The 26,849-nt window shown below is 43.4% G+C and overlaps 1 protein-coding gene across 1 annotated transcript; it reads left to right on the top strand.

Annotated features, from left to right (window-relative positions):
* Nucleotides 1–1,335: 1,335 nt before the first annotated feature.
* Nucleotides 1,336–24,860, top strand: LOC307229002 (cadherin-5-like; the record flags this gene model as incomplete). Its single annotated transcript, XM_079998875.1, has 16 exons — nucleotides 1,336–1,377; nucleotides 4,155–4,367; nucleotides 4,948–5,221; nucleotides 5,625–5,747; nucleotides 14,372–14,539; nucleotides 14,928–15,109; nucleotides 15,488–15,595; nucleotides 16,560–16,627; nucleotides 16,729–16,862; nucleotides 18,969–19,078; nucleotides 19,345–19,441; nucleotides 21,792–21,931; nucleotides 23,160–23,271; nucleotides 23,928–24,047; nucleotides 24,392–24,429; nucleotides 24,564–24,860. The coding sequence occupies 16 exons, from the start codon at nucleotides 1,336–1,338 to the stop codon at nucleotides 24,858–24,860; spliced, it is 2,226 nt and encodes a 741-aa protein (XP_079855001.1).
* Nucleotides 24,861–26,849: the final 1,989 nt, after the last annotated feature.

The raw sequence follows: 26,849 nt of genomic DNA, 5'->3' as shown, positions 1-26,849 counted from the left end.
AGAGGGAATAAAGTGAAAAAATTGAAAAGGACTTTCCTCATAATTTAAATGCGTAGTAATGTATAAGACTTAAGCTTCCGTTAAGGACAAGAGGATCAATCTGTCATTGGTAGCTTTACTCTTGCCAGGACCCCGGCGCCCTTGTAGCAGTTTGACCTGCTTGGTGACCCCCTGTCGCCCAGTGCTGACAAGTGCCATTGCCTTGGCCTTGCTGGGGGTCTGGTGCTTCTTAGCTTGACCTTGTTTAGCTTTTTTAGCATCTGGAAGACAACAAGAAAAATAGAGGCCAAGCTTTATTCTTCGTGCAATGCGTTGTATAAATCAAATGTTATAGCTTGGATACTTAAGTCCTCAACAAATTTTTGAGACTTTAATATTGTCTTAAAGTTTGTTAAAAGCAGGCTCAGTCATCGGCAGCCGTTTCATTTGATGTGCTCGTTTGATGGATAGAGATAGAAACTCAACTCACATCTGATCATATCTCTTGTGAGAATATCCGTCACCCGCCCTAGTACAACTGATAGTACTTTGGTGTATCTCTGCCATAAGAGTAAGATTCAAGATTCAAGATTCAAGATTTTTATTTGTCACATACATATACATACTTCCATACATATATGCAGTGAAATGTAATAGTACAAGGATTTGCTGATCTTCTGAATTCAGATAGTAGCTATCAGTAAGGAATTGTTAATTGGGCCATTCCTGGTCCAGATTATGGTCTTTTGGAATCAAACATTGCAAAACTTTATTTCACAAAACCACTCACCAATCACCAAACGTACTAAGTAGGAGGCCCTTTTAAAACAAATTTCAACAGAATATATATATATATATATATATATATATATATATATATATGTCTGTCTCTCTGTCTGTCTGTCTGTCTCTCTCTCTCTCTGTCTGTTTGTCTGTCCGTCTGTCTGTCTCTCTGTCTGTCTGTCTGTCTGTTTGTCTGTCTGTCGGTCTGTCTCAGTGTGTCTGTCCCAGCACCAGTGGTGCGTGTGTGTGTGTGTGTGTGTGTGTGTGTGTGTGTGTGTGTGTGTGTGTGTGTGTGTGTGTGTGTGTGTGTGTTCCTGTGTGACGTGTCCACCTTATCTTGATAAACAGTGTCAGAGTCTCAGTGGGCGGCGCTCGCCAACTGAGGCTGGATATGGAATTATTCTGTCGCAGCCTGGCGTCTGGCAGGAAAAGATCCAACGCTTTTCCATTTAGGGTTAAATATGAAAAGCATTTTTGCTTTGCTCTTCTTGGAAGCGTCGTATTGTTTGACATGGATATTAATTTCTACCACTAGTCTTTTCGTCCTTGCTTAATTTCTGCCATGTTTCCACCATGGGCATGGCCGTCTGTCCAAATGAACGGGACGACAGCGATGTCAGTCCACTAATGGCATTCGAAAGTCAATTTGAGTCCAAATTGGCGTAATTAATAATAGTAATAAGCCTGTTTCCTGAAAACTCCACAAGGAACCAAAGTTCCGGCGAACAGACCGACCGAAAGGATAGACAGACAGATACACAGACAGACAGACAGACAGACAGGCAGATAGACAAATAGACAGATAGACAGATAGATCAGACAGACAGTGTATTCATGTATTCGTTCATAAATGACAGATGCAGAATGCCCCTCAATACCCAATGTTTGTTTATCTGTTATCACACACACACACTTTTCTCTGACGTATCTCTCGTGTGTCCACTTTCTCTTTGTGTCATTTTCTTCTCTTGTTTCTTTCTGGGTTTGCTCAGAGTTTCCTGTTACAGATGACGATGATGAAGAGCTGTCTGTCTTTACAATGTTTTATTTTTTATTTTTTTGTATCTGGCTGGGGCCACCTTGTTTGTCAAGTCCCCAGGACACCATAGTGGCTTGGCTCTTGCCTTTTGAATGAATCGGTTTAATTACATTCGGCAGCTGTAAAAGTATAAACTTGAAGTTCTGGCGCCGATCAGATCAGATCAGATCGGATCAGATCAGATCAGATCAGATCAGATCAGATCAGATCAGATCAGATCGGATCAGATCAGATCAGATCAGATCAGATCAGATCCGATCCGATCAGCGGGCACCACACCACATCTTATGTTATCTTATGTTATCTTATCTTATCTTATATTTTCTTATATTATCTTATATTATCTTATCTAATTTTATATAACCTTATATTATCTTATATTATTTTATATTATCTTATATTATATTTTATTACCTTATATTATATTTTGATTATCTTATATTATATTATCTTATATTATCTTATATTATCTTATCTTATATTATATTATCTTATATTATATTATATTATTTTATATAACCTTATATTATCTTATATTATATTATAGAATCTTATATTATATTTTATTATCTTATATTATATTATCTTATATTATATTATATAATCTCAATTTGTGCCTTTTGTGCATTAGCTTATGGTGGAAATATCTTTATGTAAAGGGAAACAAAGGTTTTTTTCATTTAAATCATTTAAAAAAAAATCATTTAAATATTAAGGAGGGGGAGGAGTCACAGACAGAGGGAGGGAACATTTCGGGAAAGACAGACTTAAAGTTTAAATCCTTCAGACAACAGTGGACTGAACCAGAAAGACCCTCCTGTTCTTCTTTCTTTTTTCCTTGTAGGTGACTAAATTTGCTCGAGAACGGGGTATGAATTTACGGCGCGTATCTCTAGCTGTCCACCGCTGGTCCTCTCGGTTATCCCTAATGAGGTGCTGCAGCGAGAGCTTAATAATAATTATTATTATTAATTAATAATAATAATAAGGGGGGGGGGATTATTATTAATTAATTTTAATAATTCAAATTCTTCTTCTTCTTCTTCTTCTTCTTCTTCTTCTTCTTCTTATTATTATTATTATTAATAATAAAAAAAATTATAATAATAATTATAATAATAGAAGCCATCTCCTTTGTCACTGTCATCATCTGTCGATACATTTCGTGTAAAACTGTATTTAATATTATTTGTTCTGTCATTATTCCATTTTCCATTAAAGTTATTCGTAAATAGCTTTTATATTCCTGCTTGAAATGAGTTGATATGAAACAAATTCAGTGTTAAAAACTAAATATTTGAATTCATCTGTGATTATGGTGCAATTACATTTTTATTTATGCTATTGAATTTAAGTGGAAAATGGTTTCATACAAATGATCAATATTATAATTTTCTAATTGACTCAGAAAGGGAAAGGATATAATTAAATGTAGAATTGAATTGAACCCAGCCATCTGATGGGACATTGTTTCTGAGACAGCTGGGGCACAACTGGCGGAGCCCCAAATTCAAGCTCTTTTAATATAAATCTTTAGTGGGTATGGGCGAGATATGTAAACGAGCAAACGTGTCGCCATGACGATAAAAGATATGAGAACAAAGGGAGAAGTTTGGGTTTCACGAAACTAACTCCGAGCTTCGTTTCTGCGTCAGTACTTATTTGATACACATTAAAACTCATCGGCTTCTGTTTTGTTTCAGTGATTTTTTTTTCCAAGTTTCATGGTCGGAGAAAGATAAGAGCATCGAGCGAGACCCAGTTTTTTTTCAAACCCCGGGCTGAATTTTTTTCAACGAGCCCGGGGTTCAGGCTCTGCTGCACGGGCCTTGGCTGTGAATCTTCTCAACGACAATAATTCACAGATTTTGGCCCAAATCCTTTTCAACCACAATAATCTGACCTGACCTTGACCTGAATCTTTTGACTACGATGAAATCACACTTTTCAGCTTGAATCTGTTAAGTGACAATTGTCACGAGTTTCTGTGGATGTGAATGTGTTTTTGTGTCCAAGTTTTCGATGGGATAGATTCCATGAAATCAGAAAACGCTTGACATTTTCACTCGATTATTTACAATTTGAAACTTGTCTGTCTGTCTGTGACGTCACGGTTCTAACGACACCTCGACCGTGTCCGTAGCTCTAGCGATCGTCCTCTTTTAGCCCGAAGAAATCAGAGAATATTACAAATCCGATGGATCTTTAATTATGAAAAAATAATAATAATTAAGAAAAATACTTACGATAGTAATACTAATAATGTTAATAATATAACTGACCTCATTCTAAAATGTTTCCAAAGCTTCAGTTAAAACTCTCCTTCCTTCTTTCTCTCCCTCTCTCATCCTAGATGATGGCTGGACTGCAGACATGGACGATGGGGCTGATGGCCCTGGCCTTAACCCTCGTTCTAACACGAGCAGAGGCAGCTTCCTCTGGTTCCTCTGACGCTGTGAGGAAGGAATCTCACCCCGACCTCTCGGGGCAGAAGAGGGAACTCTTCAAGCAAACGTTCTACATGTACGAGGGGAGGGTTGATACAGGCCCCTACGTGATAGGACGGGTAGGTCCTGTTTTTTCACTGATTCCGAGTGCTACACTTTAGCTTCCATCTGATACAGATACTGATCCATTCCACTCAACAGTATAGACATTAGGGTCGTTACAACACCATGATTTGTGACATATAATCCACATTTACATACAACAGATTTTCCTTCATCAGTAACTTAAATATCTTAAATATCGCTGTTTCAGGAAATCAGCAAATCAAGTCACTTCTTAAATATCTGGGTATCAATATTAATTTACATATTCATCCATCCATTCATTCATAACCTTTATGTAGATATGTGGAGGTACATATGTCTCTTGGTGTTGGGTCTTTGTCGTTGAGCTTGTTAAACTAGTATCAGTTCATCCCTCGTCCCAGTTGTTCACTGACCTTTATCCTTGAGATTGTGGAGATTCCTCAGATTTTATTGTTGAAATGTGGTTTGTGAAATGTGACCCAACCCATCATTTATAGTAAGTTTACCCGTGAAGGTTTGATATCAATACTAAAATCTTTTTATAGAATTGAAAATAAAATTCAATAATTGAAAAGAAAACTAGTGAGACAATTTATTTTTCTTTTTGTACAGATCTGGCAGGACTGGCTCCAGAAGGTGAAGAGATATCACCTTGAAGGTGAGGGTGCCAACTCCATCTTCACTGTGGACGACGAAGGACGTTTGTTTGTCCACAAGACTCTGAACCAAAAGGAGAAGAGCTTCTACCTCCTGAAGACTCTGATGTATGACGGAGATAACACGCTGGTGGACTCTACGGAGTTAGTTGTCCTGGTGTTGTCCAGCGGCAGTGTCCCCATCTTCCCAACAACATACAGTGGATCCATCAAGAAGAGGTCTACACTTGGTGAGCATGCTGTTAACCAGCAACGCTGCTGGCTCGCTCATTTGTCCTATTCCACATAAAGACTCAAAGTCCAACCATAGCCAATTGAATGTAACCATGAAGCATTTCTCCTACAACAGTTAAGCTCAGTCACCTCCATGTGAGGTGTTAAAGCTCTGAAATGTCTTTACATTAATAACACATTATGGAGGCCGTTCATCATCTTGAATTATAGGAAAGTTTCCTTTAAAGATTCTGTTGTTTCCCCTTTATTTCCAACGATGCAATTAAATACAGATCTTTTCTTGCTGACATGTTTTTCCTGGATCCTCTTGGGTGGAGTTTTCCACAGTGTCTTGTCCACATTCAGGTGGAGCGGTCCTGTGACTGAATTCTTCCTGACTGTTTAATTCTCCCAAAACAGGATCTGAAGTGGTTGCAGTGACAGCCACAGATGCTGACGACCCTGAAGAACCTCAGGGAAACCTACAGTACTCTCTGAGGCCAGAGGGAGAGATCTCTGCCTTTGAAATCCACAGCTTGACAGGTAGGCTGCCAGGCTGTTTTCATCATGACAATAAATATTCTTTATTCATTTTAACATTCTTAATATGAAACATCTCCCCAAAAGAAAATGAAAATGGATTTAGAAAATAAGAAAGAGAGGAATATTTTACCTGCTAACTGGAACAAACACACACACACACACACACACACACACACACACACACACACACACACACACACACACACACACACACACACACACACACACACAGTGGAGACAGCATCTGATGGATGGTGTGGGTGGGGAGGGAGTGAGTGCGTGTTGTCAATGATCTATTCAAATAAAAGCACAGACACATGGTCTGTACAGACACTAGGATTGTAAGTTTGCTTTTTGCTTTGTTTGGGGAAGTTTGGAGGGAGAAGATTTTGGGGAGTAAGGGCCAACGTTTCAAAAATCAATATAAACAATGAAGGAGGGAAAGAGACTCTATGACGTGTATAGAAATAAATAGTGAAGAGTTGAAGGCTTCCAAGAAAGAAAAAGAGAAAGAAAGAAAAAGCAGCTGAAGAGTTCACCCCTTGTAGCGCTCTCTGTCTGTCTGTCTCCCTGTCTGTCTCTCTGTCTTTCTATCTCTTGCTCCTCTCTCTCTGTCTGTCTCTCTCCCTGTCTGTCTCTCTGTCTTTCTATCTCTTGCTCCTCTCTCTCTATCTCTCTCTCTCTCTCTCTCTGTCTGTCTGTCTCTCTCCTCTCTGTCTGTCTGTCTGTCTCTCTCTCTGTCTGTCTCTCTCTCCTCTCTCTCTGTCTGTCTGTCTGTCTCTCTCTCTGTCTCTGTCTCTCTCTCTCTGAGTGATTGGAGGTGTGAGCGAGCGGAGCGTGTGAGCGTTTGGTAGAGTGAGTGATTTTTCTCTCTAACTTTTTCTATCAATATGTTTATAATTATTTGTTGGTGACGGTGTTAGTTTTTTTGTTGGTTGTAGGGTGTGCGCACAGCGGGTGGGGGGTGGTGGTAGTGGTGGTGGTGGTGGTGCGGCTCCGCAACCATGTCGGACCTCACCAAGCTAACGAGGAAGCACGGCATTAAGTTGCCCGTGTCTTCCTCGGTCTCGGTGGAGGACTGCAGCCTGGCGGTGGGGAAGGCTGTCGGCTACAGCAGCGTTGTGTCCGCAGCGCGGATGAACAGCGCGGTGGTCATCTTCCTGGATGGCGTAGACAAGGTGAACGCGGTGGTGGCGAGCGGCGTTACGGTGAACAAAATGTTTGTTCCCGTCCTGCCTCTCTCCACACCGGCGAAGAGGGTGAATTTGGCGAATGTTCCGCCGTTTATTAAAGATGAGACCCTCACTAAGGAACTGGCGAGGCACGGGAAGGTGGTGTCGCCAGTTAAAAAAGTCCCGTCGGGGTGCAAGTCGCCGCTGCTCAAGCATGTGGTGTCGCACAGGAGACACGTCCTGATGGTGTTGAACAACAGGGATGCGGAGTTAAACGTAGCTTTTAAAATCAGGGCGGATGAGTTTGACTACGTGGTGTTTGTCAACACTGACACCACCAAGTGCTTTGGGTGCGGTGGGGAGGGACACCAGGTCAGGGCATGTCCAGGTAAGAAGGCAGACGGCGAGACAGGTGAGGGGCAGAAGGGTGGACAGGACAAGGAGGGAGCACAGGAGGGGGCAGGTGAGGGTCAGAAAGGGGAAAAGCAGGCGAAGGTGGGGGCACAGGAGGGAGCAGGGGGGGGTCAGGAGGGGGGAAAACAGGCGAAGAAGGGGGCACAGGAGGAGGCGGGGGAGGGCCAGAAGGAAGGAGGGGAAAAGCAGGTGAAGGTGGGGGCACAGGAGGAGGCGGGGGAGGGCCAGAAGGAAGGAGGGGAAAAGCAGGTGAAGGTGGGGGCACAGGAAGAGGCAGGTGAGGGCCAAAAGGAGGCAGGGGAAAGACAGGTGGAGGTGGGGGCACAGGGGGAGACAGGTGGAGGGCGGAAAGGAAAGGAGAAGAAACAGGTGAAGGTGGGGGCACAGGAGGGGGCAGGCGAGGGGCAGGGGAAAAAAGGGGGGGGGGGGGGGGGATGTGGAGCCGCAGGAGGGAACGGGTGGAGGTAGACAGCGCAGCCAGGTGAGCGTGGAGACACGGGGGGAGGCAGGCGAGGGTCTGGAAAGAAGGCAGGTAAGGGTGGGAGGACAGGAGGGGAAGGAGGAGGGTCCGGAAGACAGGCAGGTGGGTGCGGGGGGACAGGAGGGGACTGGTGAAGGAAAGGAAGCTACAGCACAAAGTCAGAGGAGTGCAGGTGACGTAGCTTGGGAGGAGGAGGCACTGGAAGGAAGTGACTTTGAGATGGGGGACGAGGACGATCGGTTGAGAGTCCCTCGGCTCAAAAGAAAGTCCAACAAAATGGTAGGAGACTCTCAGGCGAAGAGAGGGACAGCAAGCCAGGGGAAGGCAAGTCAGGAGGTGGAGCAGGGAGGCTCGGAGTCGGAGTCCTGGATGGAGGAGGACTCTGCTGCAGACAGTGAGGGGCAGGTTTTTCTCTGCGTAAAGAAGAAAAAGGGCAAAAAAAGCTACAGTGTGGGCAAAATAAAAGCGTTTCTGCACAGGACGAAGAATGTGAAAGGGATAAAGGTGGAGGATTTCTTCTCAGACAAGGAGTTGCTGGCGAACGCGGCCCAGCAACAGATGAGGAGTAAGGGGAGAGGAGGGTTCACGGACCAGGAGGTGTACAGGCTAAAGAAAATAGTGCAGAAGATCAGGAAGGAGCTGAACTACGGAGAGGATGGGGAGGAGGTGGAGGTGGGTGCCGCTGTTCGGGCTGATTCCCTTTTCCGTTGCAATGAGTGACTTTAACATCAGCACGCTGAATGCGAATGGGACTAGAGACGTAGCTAAGAGGTCTCTGCTGTAGGAGCTGATGGAGCAGAAGAGGCTGGATGTGCTGTTGGTGCAGGAGACCCACAGTGACTCTGGCAATGAGGCTGACTGGAAGAGGGAGTGGGGGGGGGGGGGGGGGGGGGGGTGCTAAGCCACAAGAGCACCACCAGCGGGGGGGTGGCTCTTCTCTTTTCTAAGAGCTTTGCCCCAGCATCCTTTGAGGTGGAGGAGGTGGTGGAGGGCAGACTGATGGTGGTGAGGGCAGCATTTGAGCATCATAAGTTTGTCTTTATAAATGTGTACGCTCCCACCACAGGACCACACAGAGTCACTTTTTTGCAAGTTTTAAATGGGGTTTTGAGAAAAGTTCGTACTGGGGAGTTTTTGTTTCTAGGAGGTGACTTTAACTGCACCGAGAACGACCTGTTAGACAGGAACCACTGTGAGCCTCACAGAGCATCGCAGAACGCGATGAGGCTGCTCTCAAGCGAGAACGAGCTAACGGACGTGTGGAGGAGAACCAACGGGGATGAAAGACAGTACACCTGGGTGCACTGCAGAGGCACCTCTTTATCGTTGGCCAGACTAGACCGGTTTTACTGTTTTAAGCACCATTTTAACATTTTTAAGGAATGTAGAATGGTGCCTGTTGGTTTTACCGATCACTCCCTGGTTGTTTGCCGTGTTTTTATCGCCAATGTAAAGCCCAAAAGCGCATATTGGCATTTTAACACCACCCTACTATGTGACTCCAACTTTAAGAATGCTTTTAGGTTTTTTTGGGAAGGTTTTAGAAACAGAAAGCAGGACTTTATTTCCTTAAGACTGTGGTGGGACTATGGGAAGAGGGAGATAGAGCAGCTCTGTCGGCAGTACACTCTCAATGTCACACGGGACATCACCAGATCAATGAGGGATCTGGAGACTGACATTGTGGAGTTACAGGGTGTAGTGGAACCCACTGGGAATCGAGATCACATTAAGGACCTCAAGTCTAAAAGAGCTGCTCTTGCAGACCTACTAGGCACCAAGGCGCAGGGGGCGCTGGTCCGCTCTCGCTTCCAGAGTGCAGCACTGATGGACGCACCATCTAGTTTCTTTTTTAGCCTGGAGAAGAGGAACGGGCAGAGCAGGTTTATCCACGCCCTGAGATCAGACACAGGACAGGAGCTCAGGAGGCCGGAGGAGATCCGGACGAGAGCCGTGGACTTTTACACGGAGCTGTACAGAAGTGAGTACGAGGAGCAAAAATAACTGGTTTACTCCTTTTGCGGGAATCTGTCCAGGGTCCCGGAAGATGTCAGTGCGGTGCTGGGGGAACCTCTGACCCTGCAGGATCTTTCCACGGCCCTGCAGAGCATGAAGGGGGGTAAGGCCCCTGGCATCGACAGGATTCCTGCGGAGTTTTACAAAGAGTTCTGGGAGGAGTTACGGGAGGACCTTTTAATGGTTTTTAATGAAGTTTTTAAAGATAAGTTATTGCCAGTCAGCTGCAGGAGGGCAGTCATCACTCTCCTACCCAAGAGAGGAGACCTGCAGGAGATCAAGAACTGGCGTCCTGTGTCCCTTCTGTGCACGGACTATAAAATCCTGTCGAGGGCGCTGGCCAACAGGCTGAGGGAGGTGATGGACCTGGTAGTCCATCAGGACCAAACGTACTGTGTGCCTGGTAGGTCCATTCTGGACAATGTGTCCAAAATTCGGGATATTTTGGACGTCTCTAGTTCTCTGGGCATTGAAACTGGGCTCATTTCGCTAGACCAGGAAAAGGCGTTTGACCGGGTTGAGCACCCTTACCTCTGGAAAACTCTGGAGGCTTTTGGCCTCAGCCCTGGTCTGATAGCCATGATCCAGGTTTTGTACCAGGACATCGAGAGTATACTGAAGATTAATGGAGGGCTGAGCGGCCCTTTTAAAGTGCGTAGAGGGGTGAGACAGGGCTGCTCCCTCTCAGGGATGTTGTACTCTCTGGCCATAGAACCATTGCTGTGTCAGTTAAGGACGAACATCGAGGAGGTGTTTCTAAACGGTCTTGAGAGAAGCCACATTTAATCAGCCTATGCGGACGACGTCATTGTTTTAATAAAGAAACAGGACGAAATCAGCAAACTGGAGGGGATCGTCAGGGACTTTGGGCTGCTATCAGCAGCGAAAGTCAACTGGGGCAAAAGCGAAGCGCTGGCTGTGGGCGGATGGAGGGGGGGACTTTTAAAACTGCCAGGAGGCTTACGGTGGCGAAGGGATGGGTTTAAGTATCTGGGAGTGTTTTTAGGGAGTGAAAGCATGGTGGGGAAGAATTGGGAAGGACTGTTAGGAAAGATACAGGGCAAGCTAAGAAAATGGAGGTGGGCACTGCCACAGCTGTCCTATAGGGGCAGGACGCTCATTATTAACAACCTGGTGGCCTCACAGCTGGTGGCCTGTGTCCAACCACCAGACCTGCTAGTAAAAAAGATACAGGCCGAGCTGATGGATTTCTTTTGGGGGCGGAATTTCCACTGGGTCAGGAAGGAAAGGGTCTTTCTGCCTAAAGAGGAAGGGGGGCACAGTGTGGTGGACATCAAAAGCAGAGTGGCAACTTTCAGGTTACAGTTTGTGCAAAAGTTTCTAACGGGGTACTTTAACGTTTGGAAGGACGTGGCGGGCTTGGTCTTAAAGAGGACTGGGAGGATGGGACTTGACCGCTCGTTGTTTTTAATGGACACGAGTCTTCTAAACAAGTCGGGCTTAGCCCGTTTTTATCAGGAGCTTTTTAAAGCATGGGGGTTATTTAAGAACAGGAAAAGGGAGGCCGCAGATTCCCTCCACTGGCTCCTGGAGGAGCCGGTGATCGGAGGAGCCAGGCTGGATGTGCAGGACGGGGCCACTCCAGGACTGAGGAGTATCCTGAGGGAGGCGGGGGTCCTGACCCTGAGGCAGGTGGTGGCGGCGGCGGGGAGCGACCTGCAGGACGGCGAGGCCATGGCGGAGCGGCTGGGGGTGAGGTCCACCAGGATCGTACACCTGGTGCTCAAGAGGTGGAGGGAGACGCTCACGGAGGAGCAGCTGGCCCTGCTGAAGGAGTACGGCGAAGGCGCGGAGGAGCCGAACCCGGAGGAGCTGCTGCACAGGGCACTTTATGCAGAACTGGACCTGCACGCAGCCAGCGGGAAGGCCTTTTACAAAGAGTGTGTGGTTGTTTTAAACAGGAAGGGACTGGAGGGGCGGCAGGACACTGTCTGGAGGGGAAGGCTCCAGAGGGGGGGACAGGAGGAGCCGTGTTGGAGGAGTTTTTACAAAGCTCCCTCCAAGAAAAGGACGGGGGACCTCCAATGGAGGGTCCTACATGGAGCCATAGCTGTCAACAGCTTTGTTTCTGTTTTTAATCCCACGGTCGCAAATGAATGTCCATTCTGCAAACTGCCAGAGTCCGTGTTTCACTGTTTTGCAGAGTGTGACAGACTCTTAGAGCTTTTTAGTCTTTTAAAGGAAAGTTTTAAGCTCTTTAAGGAGGAGTGGTCCAGAAACTTTTTTATTTTTGGGGGTAGATACTACAGGGCCAACGCAGAGAAATGGCGACTGCTTAATTTTCTAGTAGGGGAAGCGAAGATGGCCATCTACCTCAAGAGGAGGAACAAACTGAGGGGAAAGGAGAGTGTTTTAGGAAGAGTGTTTGTAGCGTTGGTCAGGGCCAGAGTCTTGATTGATTTTAACTTTCACAGACTGATGAAGAGTCTGGACGTCTTCATCAAGCTGTGGTGTTTTAACGACGCCATCTGTTCCCTGGTGGAGGACGACCTGTGCTTCCAGTCTGTTTTTAACGTGTAGGACTCTGTTAGTGAACCAAGTGTGTTTGTTGTATTGTCTGTAACTGTGAACTAGAGAAAATGTTAAAATAAAGATGCTTTAAAAATCAAAAAAAATCTCTCCTCTCTCTCTGTCTCTCTCCCCTCTCTCTCTTTCTGTCTCTTTCTCCTCTCTCTCTCTATCTCTCTTTCTGTCTCTCTCTCTCTCTCTCTCTGTTTGTCTCTCTCTCTCTGTCTGTCTGTCTCTCTCCTCCCTCTCTCTCTCTCTGTCGGTCTCTCTCCTCTCTCTGTCTGTCTCTCTCCTCTCTCTCTCTGTCTGTCTGTCTCTCTCTCCTCTCTCTCTCTCTCTCTCTCTCTGTCTGTCTGTCTCTCGCCTCCCTCTCTCTCTCTCTGTTTGTCTCTCTCTCTCTGTCTGTCTGTCTCTCTCCTCTCTCTCTCTGTCTCTCTCACATTATCAAAGCATAACAAGACATAATTATTTTGTTACACAAGGAAAACACATTAAGACAATAATGAAAAAATAATAATAATAAAGAGTAGTAACAACACCGATGAAGAGGGAACAATATTTAACAACAACAACAATAATTAGTGAAATAAACAATAAAAAAACAACATGACTGTGGTGGATGTGGTGGCTTGAGCAGCCACACCTGATGCTGACGAGCACCAGGTTTAAAACTCCGTCCACACACTCAGTCAGGATGGAGCCCTGAGTCATGACGTGTTCCATCTGCTCCTGGCTAATTCCATCTCGCCTCATCTCTACAGTAAACTGGTGTTTTCAACCCCCCGTCGCCTGTGTCTCTGTGGCAGTCTCACCACCCAAGTGGCTCCCATCTTGACTGAGTGTGTGGACGAGGTTTTAACCCCAGGTGTGGCTGCTCAAGCCACCACATCAACCACACTGACAAAAATAAAACAAATGAAGTAGAAGAACAGGTAAACACATAAAGGTGTGTGGTGTCCCTCCTTTTCTGACAGCACATGGCTTGGCTCGTATTTAAATTGATGGTATATTTTAGAATCGTATTAGATTTAGTGTTGCAGTCATCTCTGATGTCCTGATATTTGTGGCAGCTTGTGAGGAAGTGTCTCCTCGGCTGCAGTGGGAGCACAGCCTGGCTCTCTGGGTTGCCAGGTCTGACGGTGGCGGCCCTTTTCCACGGCCAGACTGTGTTCACTGAGTCTGTACATCTTCAAGGTTTATCTTATTTACCGTGGTCAAATATTCTGCCGTGGTGTACTGTGTGTTTAGGGCCAAATAGCATTGAAGCTTATTTTGGCTTTTCCGTAGTTTCTTTCCAATATGTTTTATATTTCACTTTGTGTTGATTGATGCTCTTCTCATATTGTGCTGTATTGCTGTTCAGTTCGGTGTTACTGTATTTCTGTGCAGAACTGTTGTATCCTGTACTGTATACCTCCACACACACTATATTCACATGCACTTTACTGCACATATCTGTATATACAAATAACCTATCCCATATACATAACTCTATTCCCTTCACTTATATAATGTACCACCACTCTGCTTTACCTTTTTGAGTCCTATTTTATATTATTCTATTCACTAACTGCATTATGTTTTAGGAATGTACTTTCAGTTAGTCAGTTAGCTAGAAATTAGGTTAGCTATTATGTTTGGTTTTAGAACTTATTGTGCATAATCTCCGGGTGATTAGCAAAAACATTTCACTGCATATATGTATCAAAGTATGTTTATGTGACAAAATAAAACCTCTTGAATCTTGAATCTTCTCTATGTTCATCTTTTTGTTTTAGGGCTTTATAATGATAGGAGAGGGGGTTGTGAGTTTTTCGGTGTTTTTAGAATTGAATTGCTCTTTTCAATATAAATCTTTAGTGGGTATGGGCCTAATTCTTCCCTGCATGTGTTGTTTGGGGTTTTCCTCTGGACATGGAGGATGCTCTTACAGAATTCTGCATGCAGTGTTTCTATTTGGTGTTTGTTCCATTTTACAAAATGTGGGTTTGAAGGAGTCTCTCTCTCTCCAGGTGTAATCACATCCAGGTCTGATTCCCTGGACCCTGAAACCAGGAGCCAGTATGTGCTGGTGGTCCAGGCCCAGGACTTGCTTGGCCTCCCCGCAGGCCACACGGCCACCACCTCTGTCACCATCACCATCATTGACATCAACGACAACATCGCCTCCTTCACCAGACGTAAGGACTAGAGTACAAACTGAACATGACTTCATGGTATTCAATAAAGACCATTTGAGAAGTGGATTCAGGGCCATCCAGGGACAGTATTAATGATATTGGAACTGAGGTGTTTGTGCTGCACTTTCTATTTCTACTTGAACACAATGTATTGATGTAAGTGATGTTTGCATGTAGAAGAACTATCAGCTAATTTAATTATGCTTATTCTTATTTACATAATATTTAACACATATTGATATATGCGACAACTATAGGGTGTTTAAATGAAAATTCTACTTCAAACTTGTTTAACTGATTGACAGATCAATGTCTTTGTGGACTTTCTGTGGTTAGAACAGCAGTGGAAGTCACAGATTTCACACCTCCCTGTGTTCCCCTTCCACAGAGACGTACGGGTTTCAGGTCCCAGAAAACCAGAAGCTGAATGAGACGATAGGTACTCTGACGCTGGAGGACAGACACCAGATCCAGAACAAAGACCCCGTCTTCACCATCACGCCGCCCTTTAACAACATGTTTCAAGTCAAACTCAGCCCAGTCAAAGATGGGGACCTCATGCTCAGACAGGTGAGGTCAGCGGCAGGGAAGCTCAAAGCCATGAGGGCCGTCTTTGGATAGGAATGAAAGAATGAGATCAAGATGAAACAAACACACATTTGTTTAAATATAAGCAGCAACATCCACCTGTAGGAACTCTTTCTTCAAACCTTCTTCACCTGCTGGTATCTCCCCCACAACCAGTCCATAGGGCATCCTGGATTTCTATTGGTCCATTGGAATAGTGAGTTTTCTGATAATGTACAAGAATTTGGGAAAGTTATCGAAAGCTTTCTCAGTCTATCAGCATCAGTTTCGCATTAAAAATTGATGAAATAACCTCCAAGTGGCGCTGTTTTTTTGGAGGGTTACAGTCATCTATTTATAATCCCCACCCTCCCACTCAAGGTCCTGGACTATGAGACAAGGAGCAGCTACAGTTTCACTGTGCATGTGTGGAAGAACAACCTGGAGACCCCTGCTGATAATGCAGACACTGCCATCACCAGCGCCCAGGTGAGCTATCACAGGAATACAGACACATGTAAAGTCAATGTGATTTCTACAGGTACAGTCTCAAATGGTTTTCCAAGCCCACATTCAAAAGACAATTTGACTCACACTGGTTCTCAGCCTTTAGAAATAAGAACAGTTTCCAGTCTGTGTCTTCTCAACAGACATGTATTTACAATGTTGAAACCTTATTGTAACTGAATTCTCTGCTGTTTTGAGACTGTGCCCATTTCATTTTTCTCTTGGTAGAGATGATGCTATAGGGGCGTGGTCTCCAGCTCTGTGCTATACCATTATCTTCACTGTGGTGATGCTCTTAGTCCTGGTCAGTGGAATCAAGGTGAAGATGGCCGTGTGTGTTTACAATAACAGGAAACGGTCATCGCCACTTTGTTGTCAACTGCAAACTAATAATTATGGAGAGTAGTTTGTTGACAAAAGTAAATCTCAACCGTTGGTGAGGTCACTGGAATGAGGTCTTGCAGTATAGAAATTGGAGCGTTGGTATTAGATACGGTCAATGGACGGCATCTGATATTACACTCTTTCTAGTCAATGGGACCAAAGTGCTTCACTAATTTGTCTAACCACACCTGATATGTGTGACGTAGTATGTACGTGTGTATTGGTAAGAATAGCTCTTCTGCAAAATCCCTCGTGAAATCAGGAGTGAAGTGTCGGATTGAAGATATTCTTCACATCCCTGTTCAATCATTAGTCTATTTGTGGTTGATAGCACTGAATCAACCTTAAAAGAGAAAATCATTCCCAACCTGCTATAGAGGAGCAGCTCATTGGCTGTAGACTGTGCTCACACAGGGACAGCTCTCAAGGTTTGATAAAACAAGCATAATGGAACAAAACATGCAAACTAAGCCAGCAAATCCTAAAAAATGTGATTCTAGGATTGAAGAATAAAGTGTTCAACAAAATGTTTCAGTGGTATTGAACTGATTAAATTTGACAGGTGAACATCAAGGTAATAGATGTGGACGAGCCCCCCAAGGATCCTGACAAGGCCAGTAAGAGCATAAGGTAGGACACACATTATATAGTATTTATATATAAATATATTCTACACTTGAAATTATAGAGAGAAAGTTATTAATTAGTTGTAATCCCTCCTCCTCCTCTAGGTATTCAATAGAAGACAAGGACTGTCCGATTGGAGTGAACCCCATCACAGGTCAGCTGTTCACTCTGAGGAAGCTGGACAGAAAGCTGGAGGCCACACACATCTTCCAAGTCAGAGCTCAGGAGGAGCCAGACGGTACACACACACACACACACACACACACACACACACACACACACACACACACACACACACACACACACACACACACACACACACACACACACACACACAAGTTCAGTAAGTATTACAGTTTTCCTGGTTCTGTGAAACACAGCACAAGTTACAAAAAAAAGCCTTCTGCTTGATGACTATAAGTCACCGTTTGTCATTGGTATAAGTCACCGTGATGCTTGTGGTAATACAACTCTACTCTCAGAGGCTGATATATGATGTCTCAGTGTCGGTTACTTAGACTGTGATAGGAGGTCTGTACGGTGCTGTAATGGGGTCCACTCTGTTCTCCCCTCGCTGTGGGCCGGCCGCTGTCCAGGGCCATGGGACTTGGTCAGGTTGCTCGCGGGTTGGGTCGTGTATTTTTAGCTATTCCAATTTGTAGAGGTTCTATAAAACACGTCTTTCTAATGTTACAAAATTACAAAATTCCCAATTTGTCAATTATAAATATTAGACCAGCAAACATGCAGGGTTGTTTAAAAGACAGGAGGATTGCACTGTGTAGACAGCATCCTGGTTGCTCCATAAGATGAGCAACCAGGCGACGGGTGACTGGGGGGAGCCCATGCTGTGTTCAAGTCAATTCGGCAAATCGTTGTGTATCAGAGAACCCGGGAAACTGTAAAACGCACCCAACATGACTGAACTGGACCCTGTGTCTTGCTGCCTGCAGCTATTTTTATTATTTATAATCTCCTTGGCATTTTTCCGGCTAAAAGTGTCTGGGATATGACAACCGCGGGACCCATGGACATGGTTGAGGTCTCGTTAGAACTGGGACATCGCAGATATCTCGTGGTTCAAGTTTCATGCACACGATCACATGCAGAGCAGCAATTAGTGAAAAAAAGATGAAATCTGACCAGAAGTAGCCGAATGTTCGTGCATCACAAACTTCAAGTCGGGTGGTGGAGCGAGATGAGTTTGTGGAGTGGATTTGTGACATCATCATCTAATTCATAATTTAATGTGCAGGTTGTGGTTACTAGCACACATTGTGTGTGTTCGTAGTGACTACAAACTCACTCAGTCACTACATAGTCACTACACTGTGTGACTACAAAGTGACCAAATCCACGCCGCACACAGGACACGGTCCAACTGGACATTCTCAATGGGAATCTGTACGTTCATAGTAAATAATATGATGAGATCACAAAGCGTCTTACTGTAATTCTCATCTTGCTCATTTTAGAAAGAGATGTTTGACCTGTCAGTTAACCAAGACTAACTCAATATTTTCGGGTCAAAGTTGTTCCACTTTTGGCTAATATTTGTTTGGGATGTGGATCGATGAAATATGGTTGAAATTTAAACCAGGAGATCATTTTAACATAGCAGTTTAAACGACACCTCAACCGTGTTTGTAGCTTATGCTGAAGTATGTGTTCCAGATAGTTTAGAATAATAAAACTCCGAATGTGGATGGATTTGAATGAAATTTCAACCACGATGTCTTTGTGACAGCACGGTTCAATTGTTTGCTTCGATTGTTATTATAAAAAGGTATAAAAACGGAGCGGTTGCATTTGTTGCATAGATGCCCATTGTGTCAAAGTGTTTTTTGCCCCTTTCCCACATGGGATGAAAGTCCTTAATCCACCGGCAATGTGAGCTGAATCCAAATGAAGCACAAATAGTGTGTTTTTACAAATGAGCGGGTGGACAGGGGTGAGAGTTTAGGATGGGTTGAAAATGATCCCACTGATTTCATAACGTTGGCTTTGGGTTATTGCGTCCGGGGACGGGGGCCCTGTCAGCGGATGGAAGCAAGACCGTGCGGGAGGACCGTGGAGACGGGGAGTGAAGCGCTGGTCTAAAAACGATTCTGCTGCCTTGTCTCGAGTGATATTACCTCTCGTGCGAGCATTATGTTATGTATCCGTAACAGTCATCTACGTGGGAACAAACTTCATACGGAACTTTTCTGTAAAGGAGGCCGATGTGGGAATGACTACCTACTGCCTCGGCCGGATCATTGTTTATCCAGCCATGATACAGATTCCATGTGGGAAAGGGGCTTTAGACTGTGTGACAATCCATGTGATGGTTCCTCCTCTTCAGGGTTGGAGTCCTTTGTCAAGGTAAACATTCTGGTTCAGGACGTCAATGATAACGCACCAGAACTCGTTTGGGACAAGGTCTTTGTCTGTGAGAATGACACGGCGGGAACGGTAAGATATGCATGATGTCACTAAGCAAGAGGCCTGGCTAGTCAGGTGTTGCTGTCTTTTCTTACAGTGTCTTGGATTTTGTCCCAACCTGGTTTTAAAACCTTTCATTTTACATCACTGCTGTCACATGGCAACATGGCAGCATGTTCAGGGACAGTAACTTTGTTCATAGTGGAGTCAATGCAGGTGGTTGATTTCGACTTCCTAGAAAATGTAGATACATAGATAGATGCTTTTTTGAAACTGAGTCTGTCTCTGCTTCTCAGGTAATCGGAAGGTTAAACGCCACTGACAAAGATGACCAGATTCCATTCTTTAGTTTCTCCCTCGTTCAACCTTCAACCACCTTCTCCATCACAACCAGTAAGTCCCTGTGGCGATTGGACAAATAGTTTATTCATCATTTGTTTTCCTTCAACACGGTAGTGACAAAAGAAGGAAGGAAAGAAAGAAAGAAAGAAAGAAAGAAAGAAAGAAATAAAGAAAGGCTTATGAAGGTTATAAAATCTACTATTTATTAAAAAACTCTTTGAAAGAAAATAGTCTCATAACAAGGAAGCAGTTTCCCAATCTCAAATGATGACTTGGACAACTTCCAGTCTGGATTTTGGCCACACCACAGCACTGAGACAGCTCTTATTAAGGTTCTTAATCACATTCGTCTAAATCAGGAGTGTCTAAACCTTTTCCACGAGGGCCAGAAAAGAAAACATGAAACCACCTGGGGGCCGCACTAAAATTTATACATATATATATATATATATATATATATATATATATATATATATATATGTGTGTGTGTTATTATATACTAGACTCAGAACTTCTCACAGTTTTACATTTATTATTATATCTAGAAAAAACAATTGTACTACATATACATGTACTCATCGAATTCAACACACATTCTGCATGAAGACGTGCACATTTTTAACATACACCTGTAAATTAACACGTGGAATTGAAAACCTCTCGCTGGGATACTTTGGTGACAATGCATCCCAGTAATCACATCTTGTTAAATTAGTACATTTTTATATATTTTTGACATTTTTGCCTTTATTTAACAGCACACTGTGGATTAACAGAAGAAGGGACAATGTGTGTTTCTATTTGGCGTGTACATTATAAATGTGCATGTTTTTATGTGCATGTGTCCTCGTTCTGTGTGTGCACGTTCCTTAGTTAAATCATACAGATTGAGTGCTGCCATCGTGTGGTCAAGATAAGAATCGCTGCCTTTAAAAATAACAGATTGAAGAAATTCTTGAATTGGTTCAAGTCTTATTTACAAGACAGGGACATCTGGTCTCCTTTGGAAACTCTGTGTCCAAACAAACCAACATCATGTATGGAGTTCCCCACAGTTCAGTCCTTGGGCCTTTTCTATTCAACCTTTACATGCAGCCATTAACCCCCTGGGGTGTGGGGGTAGGGGGGTTTGAGCAGCCACCTATCTTGGGTCTAGGTCATTGGGTCAAGGATCAGTGTGGCTGTTCGCCTGTTACTCGTCAGAGTAATCAACGAGTAACAGGTCAAACCCCCTTTCCCCACACACACAGGAGAGGAACCTTTATCATGATATGTTGTCCATCTGCTCCAGGCGTGTTCCATGTTGCCCACTCGCTACAATAAACTGGTGTGTTTATTAGGAGGGCCCTGAAAACCCCACTCTGGTGGAAAGTGACAGGCAAATCTGCCACTGTGCCACGGTGGAACAAGCCAGGATGAGATGGACAACATGTCATAAGGGCTCCTCACCACCCCCACACCACACCCACATTATAAAAAATTATCAAGTTACACTGAGGAAACTTACATCTACATAGCTCTGTCACTGAGTGGCCGAGAAGACCGAAGATACATCTCTGATTTGCTCTCGCAATATGAACCCTTCAGACCTTCAGGTCATCTGGTCTTCTCACTTTACCCTGAGTAAAGACAAGATAAAACAGATGCAGCATTAAGTTATTAGGCCACAATTTGTTGGAACAAACTTATTGAAGATCTCATCTCTTACTATTCAGCAAATATTCAGGGTGCTTAATATGCATTTAATAAATTTGCACTTTTTTCATATAATGCGTTTTATAACTTATGTAATGCACTTTGAAATGCCCTTGTTTATGAAATTGCTATGTCAAGTATTATTGTTTTATTTCCACAAAGTTAAATATATTTCCTATTTCTAATTCCTTTGGCAGTTATTGTGCATACAGATAATACAGATAGTGTAGAGAAGGTCTTGCCTGTGTGGGTGGAGATCTGACTAATTACACTGTTGTCATCTAAACCATCCAATTAGCTCCAGTAGCCTTTGTCCTCTGAAGTTTCTCCTCTATTCTGTTATATTGTGTAATAATAATGGGAGCGAGGCAGGTGAAGTAGATGAGAACTAGTGTGTTTAGAAATGGACTGCATAGAAGCTGGTTACTACGGTGGCTTTCACAGCTGAGTTCTATCCCTGTCACTAGTGAGCAGGTACGACATGTCCTTCAAGTCAAGCACCTGCCGATTAATACCTCCCTTGTACCTATGGCAGGGACCAAGTCCAAAATATCTGGGGATCAGAATGACACCTAGAATTGGGGGATACAGGTTGTCAACATGGTTTAGAAAGGAGGGAACATCACCAAAGCCTCTGAGTAAAAAAAACAGTGTCTCACAGTGTTGCTTCTGTTATGAGTGATGTTTAAATTGTGATCTATTTCAGATTACTCAGACAACACAGCAGAGATCAGATTGAAGCACGGCCATTTCAGCCTGGATGACCCTACAGACTACATGCTGGAGGTGCGAGTTGAAGATGGAGGACGCCCCCCTCTGAGCAGTGTTGTTCAAGTGCCCATCAAGGTGTGTGTGTGTGTGTGTGTGTGTGTGTGTGTGTGTGTGTGTGTGTGTGTGTGTGTGTGTGTGTGTGTGTGTGTGTGTGTCATTTGTCTATGCAGCTTCACTCTGGCACTCTGCCAGTGTTTCCCCACCTCTACAATGACACGACACACCACTATCCCTTTAACCACTAAACATGTAAGAAGCATGTACAACTGCTTATTATTCAGGCCTAATAGTGATGCAAGCCTCACGAACGATTCGTTTGTAGGAAACATAAACCACTTGGAGTTGGAAGTCACTCTGGAAAGAGCGGACGAGAGATTGAATGTTCTACTCAAACTGAAAATAATGACTGAGGACTAAACTAATGTTCAAGGCACAAATTCATATTGAATGTGACTGATACTCTTTGCATTAAACCAAAATAAATAGTTTCGACAGAATTGAAAAGAAAATCAAAATCTTGTGACCCCGTCGTTCTGACTGGACGATGTTGGATCTCACAACAGCGTAGTTAAGTACACGTACAAACCTCCGTAGAGTTGACTCCCCATGGGATTAAAAATGTAATAAAATGATTGCTGTTCCTGCTGCGTTTGTGCCGTAAAAGTGATCATTCATGCCGCTATGTTTTTTGATATCTTGAACATTTCATGTTCGTGATGTAATGCAACTGTTTTGATCAGTTGAAGCTTGTAAATTGAAATATACTTTTCTATCATAATGACATTTATTTCTATGCATTCTGTGCAGAGTCAGCGCAGCAGCAGCTTTTGTATCAGCAAAGTGTTTCCTCTTCTCCTGCACTGTTGAGTAAAGCAGTGGGAGAGTGAGTTGCTATGGTTACAGGGACACACACAGCGAGTGCCTGTATCTTGGTCCGTCTCACAGAAAACGTAGCCGACTAAAGTTATTTATTGTGCATCTACTGAATGATTTAACTGAAAATTATTTCTGAAAATGTATTTTTTATTTCGGGAATAATTATTTATTAAAAAAAACAAAACACGTTTTCCTTATTTTTGTGCATGTTCACAAAATCAGCTGGAAACCAGTCTAAAACATTTGGGGGGTCGGGAGCCACAGTTTTAGAAACCCTGGCTAAGAGCAAAATATTATTAATATTTTTTGGACACGAAATTTACTGACTGACCTGCGAGACATTAAAAAACGAGTTTACTAGTTAAGTAATAAAATAGTTGAATAAACCAGTTGAGTGATTGAAATATCAACTGGTGTCATACTTCAGGTATGTCGGTGTGACGACAAGCGGATCCACAAGGAATGTAAAGTCACCTCGAAGATTGGAGTCGGTGTCATTGTGCTGATTACTGTACTGGTCTGTCTAGTGGCCATACTGGGTAACACACACACACACACACACACACACACACACACACACACACACACACACACACGTACACGCACACACACACACACACACACACGTACACGCACACACACACACACGCACACACACGCACACACACGCACACACACGCACACACACACACAGACACACACACACGTTGAGGCCTTAAGCAGTCATGGCTAAGAAAACAACTGAAAGACCTCTGCCCACAATAAACATTGGAAATATTAGAAACAACAAATATTGGAAATTCCAAGCAAAGAAGATGGTGGTTGTTCAGAAGGAAAAGGACACAACCAATAATAAATGCTAGAAATGTTTGTGAGTTTAAAGCAGTAAATGTAGAACAAGCACTAAACTCCATTTGTATGTTGCAGTTGCCACAATGCACCGAGACTATAAAGTGAAAGATCATCTCTTATGAACAATAACTGCTGAGCGCTCCTTTGACGGAGGCAGTAAATCGATGCTGAATTGCTCCACCTTGAACACATTTTGACAAGCTCCACCACAAAGTCTATGAGCACATTCAGAAGAATTCAGCGTCTTTGTACCTGAGTATATCTTATAGAGTGTCAATGCATGAATGTCAAGATGAGACTGTGCTAGAAAAAATACATCTCTCCTCTCACTCTCCTGTCACAGGGATGATCGTGATGTGGAGGTACTACCAGAGGAAGAAGTACCTGGTCAGCATGAACCACTACTGGGAGGATGGAGGAGAGATGAATAGCTGGAGGTGGAGAGATGAGCAGCTGTCAGCAGGTGGTGGACAACCAAGAGGATGGAGGAGAGATGGACATGGACAGGCATGTGGATGATGGAGGGAATGACCTGCTTATAGGAATGTCTTTATCTAGTGATGAGCACCGATACAGACCCTGGTGTTAGTTATTGGTCCAGTGTACCATAGTATATTCTCAATACAAAAATCCTAAATATGTCAGACAGTACAGGAAAGCAGCTTGATATTCTAGTTATGGGATGCAAAGAAGCATGATCTCAACCCAACACATTGATCTACTCTTGGAAGGATTGTCCGGTGTTTATTCAGAGCAACCTTTGCCTCACCTTTGGATGGCATTTGAATATAATCTGTGTTTTAACAGCTGCTAAAACACAGATTATATTCAAATGCCATTCAAAGGTGAGGCACTTGCTTTTCAGTTCAACTCGTTAAAAACCTCCAAATAAATAAATTCGATGTCATCAGCCAGGATCATTACTCTTCCACCTCTCGATGCTCTGCCAATCATCTGTTCTTCTCTTTCTCTCTTCTAGAGGCGGCCTCTCCATCCAGACCTTGACTCCCCACGACAGCTCCCTGCTCCGCCACCCAGACCACAGCCTGCACCACCTGTCGCACCCCAACTGCGATGCAGACTTGCCCGTATTCAGGTAGAGAAGGACAAGGTTGACCACGAGGTGAATGGCTTCCCCAACGACAGCTATGAGGGGTCTGGGTCTCTGGCTGGAAGCCTCAGCTCCCTGGGGAGCTTCTCCAGCAACTCAAGTTTGGATTTCAGCTTCCTGAAGGAGTGCGAGATGTACATGTACGGATCGGACAAATCAGTCTAGTTTCCAAACTGAGGCTACGCAGGTTACAGGAGGCCGACTTGACACACGTACACACATACACACACAAACCCACACATACTGAAATGGACACACTGCCCAAAAGCATTCGTACATAAAAATAATGTTAATTTGCAAAATCACATCTCACACCAAAAACACACACACGCACAAAACAAAGACAACTACACTGGATGAACCACACACACAAATTGGAGCCATATCACATTTTGCCACATCACAGCACTTCTACAGTACATCACATAATATGCACTGAAATGTAGTGACACGCGGTGATTGTGACAAATAACGTCTTGAATCTTGAATCTTCTTCATGAAATTCCTTGAAGCCAGGGGTGAGCAAAGCTTTTTGTCAAAGATTGAACAACTAACAATTTTCACATTTGTTTTATCACAAACATGTTTTAACAGTCGTTCATATGAAGCTCATTAATTCCATTAACCAGTTCACGCATTCCAACAAATGTATTCAAATTGCACATTTATCTTGTCTTTTAGTTTGTTTTTAGATTTTCATATTAAATGAGGTTAATCACAGTTTTATGACGTGTAAAATGCAGAATGGGATGTTGAAGGTGTTCAGGGTTGATCTCAGAGCACAAGTGCTCAACACGGTTCTTTTCACACCCAACACCTTCAAGTGATAATCTGAGATGGGTGCAGCCGACGAGGCCTGTTTGCAATCCAACCCATTATCTCTGTCATATTATGTTTTATCTTTCTATTATTTGCTTTCATATTTAAAGTGTGGTTATTCCTTATGTAAATCACTTTGATTTGCCCCTGTGTGTGAAATGTGCTTTACAGATAAGCTCGCCTTGCCTGATTTTCTTTTTATATCTTACAACTGGCTGTGTGGTATTGAAAGCCTGTATAACTTTTTTTTTCTTCTATATTTTGTGGAAGAAGCTTAATTGTGATATTTGATTTCAAGTGTTGTTCTGTAAATGTGAGGCAGGAGAAGGTCTTACATCGCTGATCAAGGGGCTACCCAACAAGAGCCATTGAAGAGTATTTCTGATTTTCCAGTCCCCACGTGGGAAAGCACTGATAAAACCATTGGTTTTCTTTAATAATACTTCTGTAGATGCATAATCAAGTATTTGTGTGAATAAAATTAACACTTTCATTTTGTTGGTGTCGTGTTTTCGTCACAGTAGTATTTAGGATTTCATTGTTTTTGAGGAAAGGAAGTATATTATAGAGATTTAGAGTGGGGTTTGTCAAAGCAAGGCATGACCTTATTATATAAAATAAAAGTTATAGTTGCCTTGTTATTTTATCTTTTTATGCCCACTACGCAGTTGTTGCCTGTCACGCCCCAGGAATTTCATTTTACCGAATGACCTTGTGTTGTACTGTCCACTTGACAAATAAAACACTTTGACCTTTATGGTTAAGACATAAACATTATATTTGCTTACTCGTTCACATTTCTCCTGCTTCTGACACATCAACTTCAAGAACTCACTGTGGACTTGCTGCCGAATATCTCCCACCCCTTGAGAGGGGCCATTAGAAGCAGGTGGTTCATGTTATTCACTTGACCTGTCACTGGTTTAATGTTGTGTGTCTGGTTTAATGTTTGTATGTATGTACAGATATATAGATCCACACACAAATAGTTTTACTGTATGTGTTTCAGAAATGACCTCATACTTCTTAATTCACATTGTACATTTAAAATGACACAAGTTGTTACATTAATCCGAAATGAAATAAATACAATTTGAGGGAATAGATCGAAAAGTTGATCATTTGAATGTAGTTAAAGGCTTTTCTGTAGAAAATCCAAGAAAGCAGCAACAATGTAAGCGAAGAGACAAAATAAAACATAAAAGGTGGAGCACCACAGTATCAAACAACATCATAAATAGAGGCAAAACTATTTCGTTTTCACGCTTCATTACCAAGAGTTTGAACCATCGCTGTGAATTGAATGAGAAATTAACTCTGCATCTTAGTGTTTTG

This window comes from Zeus faber (genome assembly GCF_960531495.2).
Source record: "Zeus faber genome assembly, chromosome: 4".
NCBI lineage: Eukaryota > Metazoa > Chordata > Actinopteri > Zeiformes > Zeidae > Zeus > Zeus faber.
This window is presented reverse-complemented; position numbering and strand designations above follow the sequence as displayed.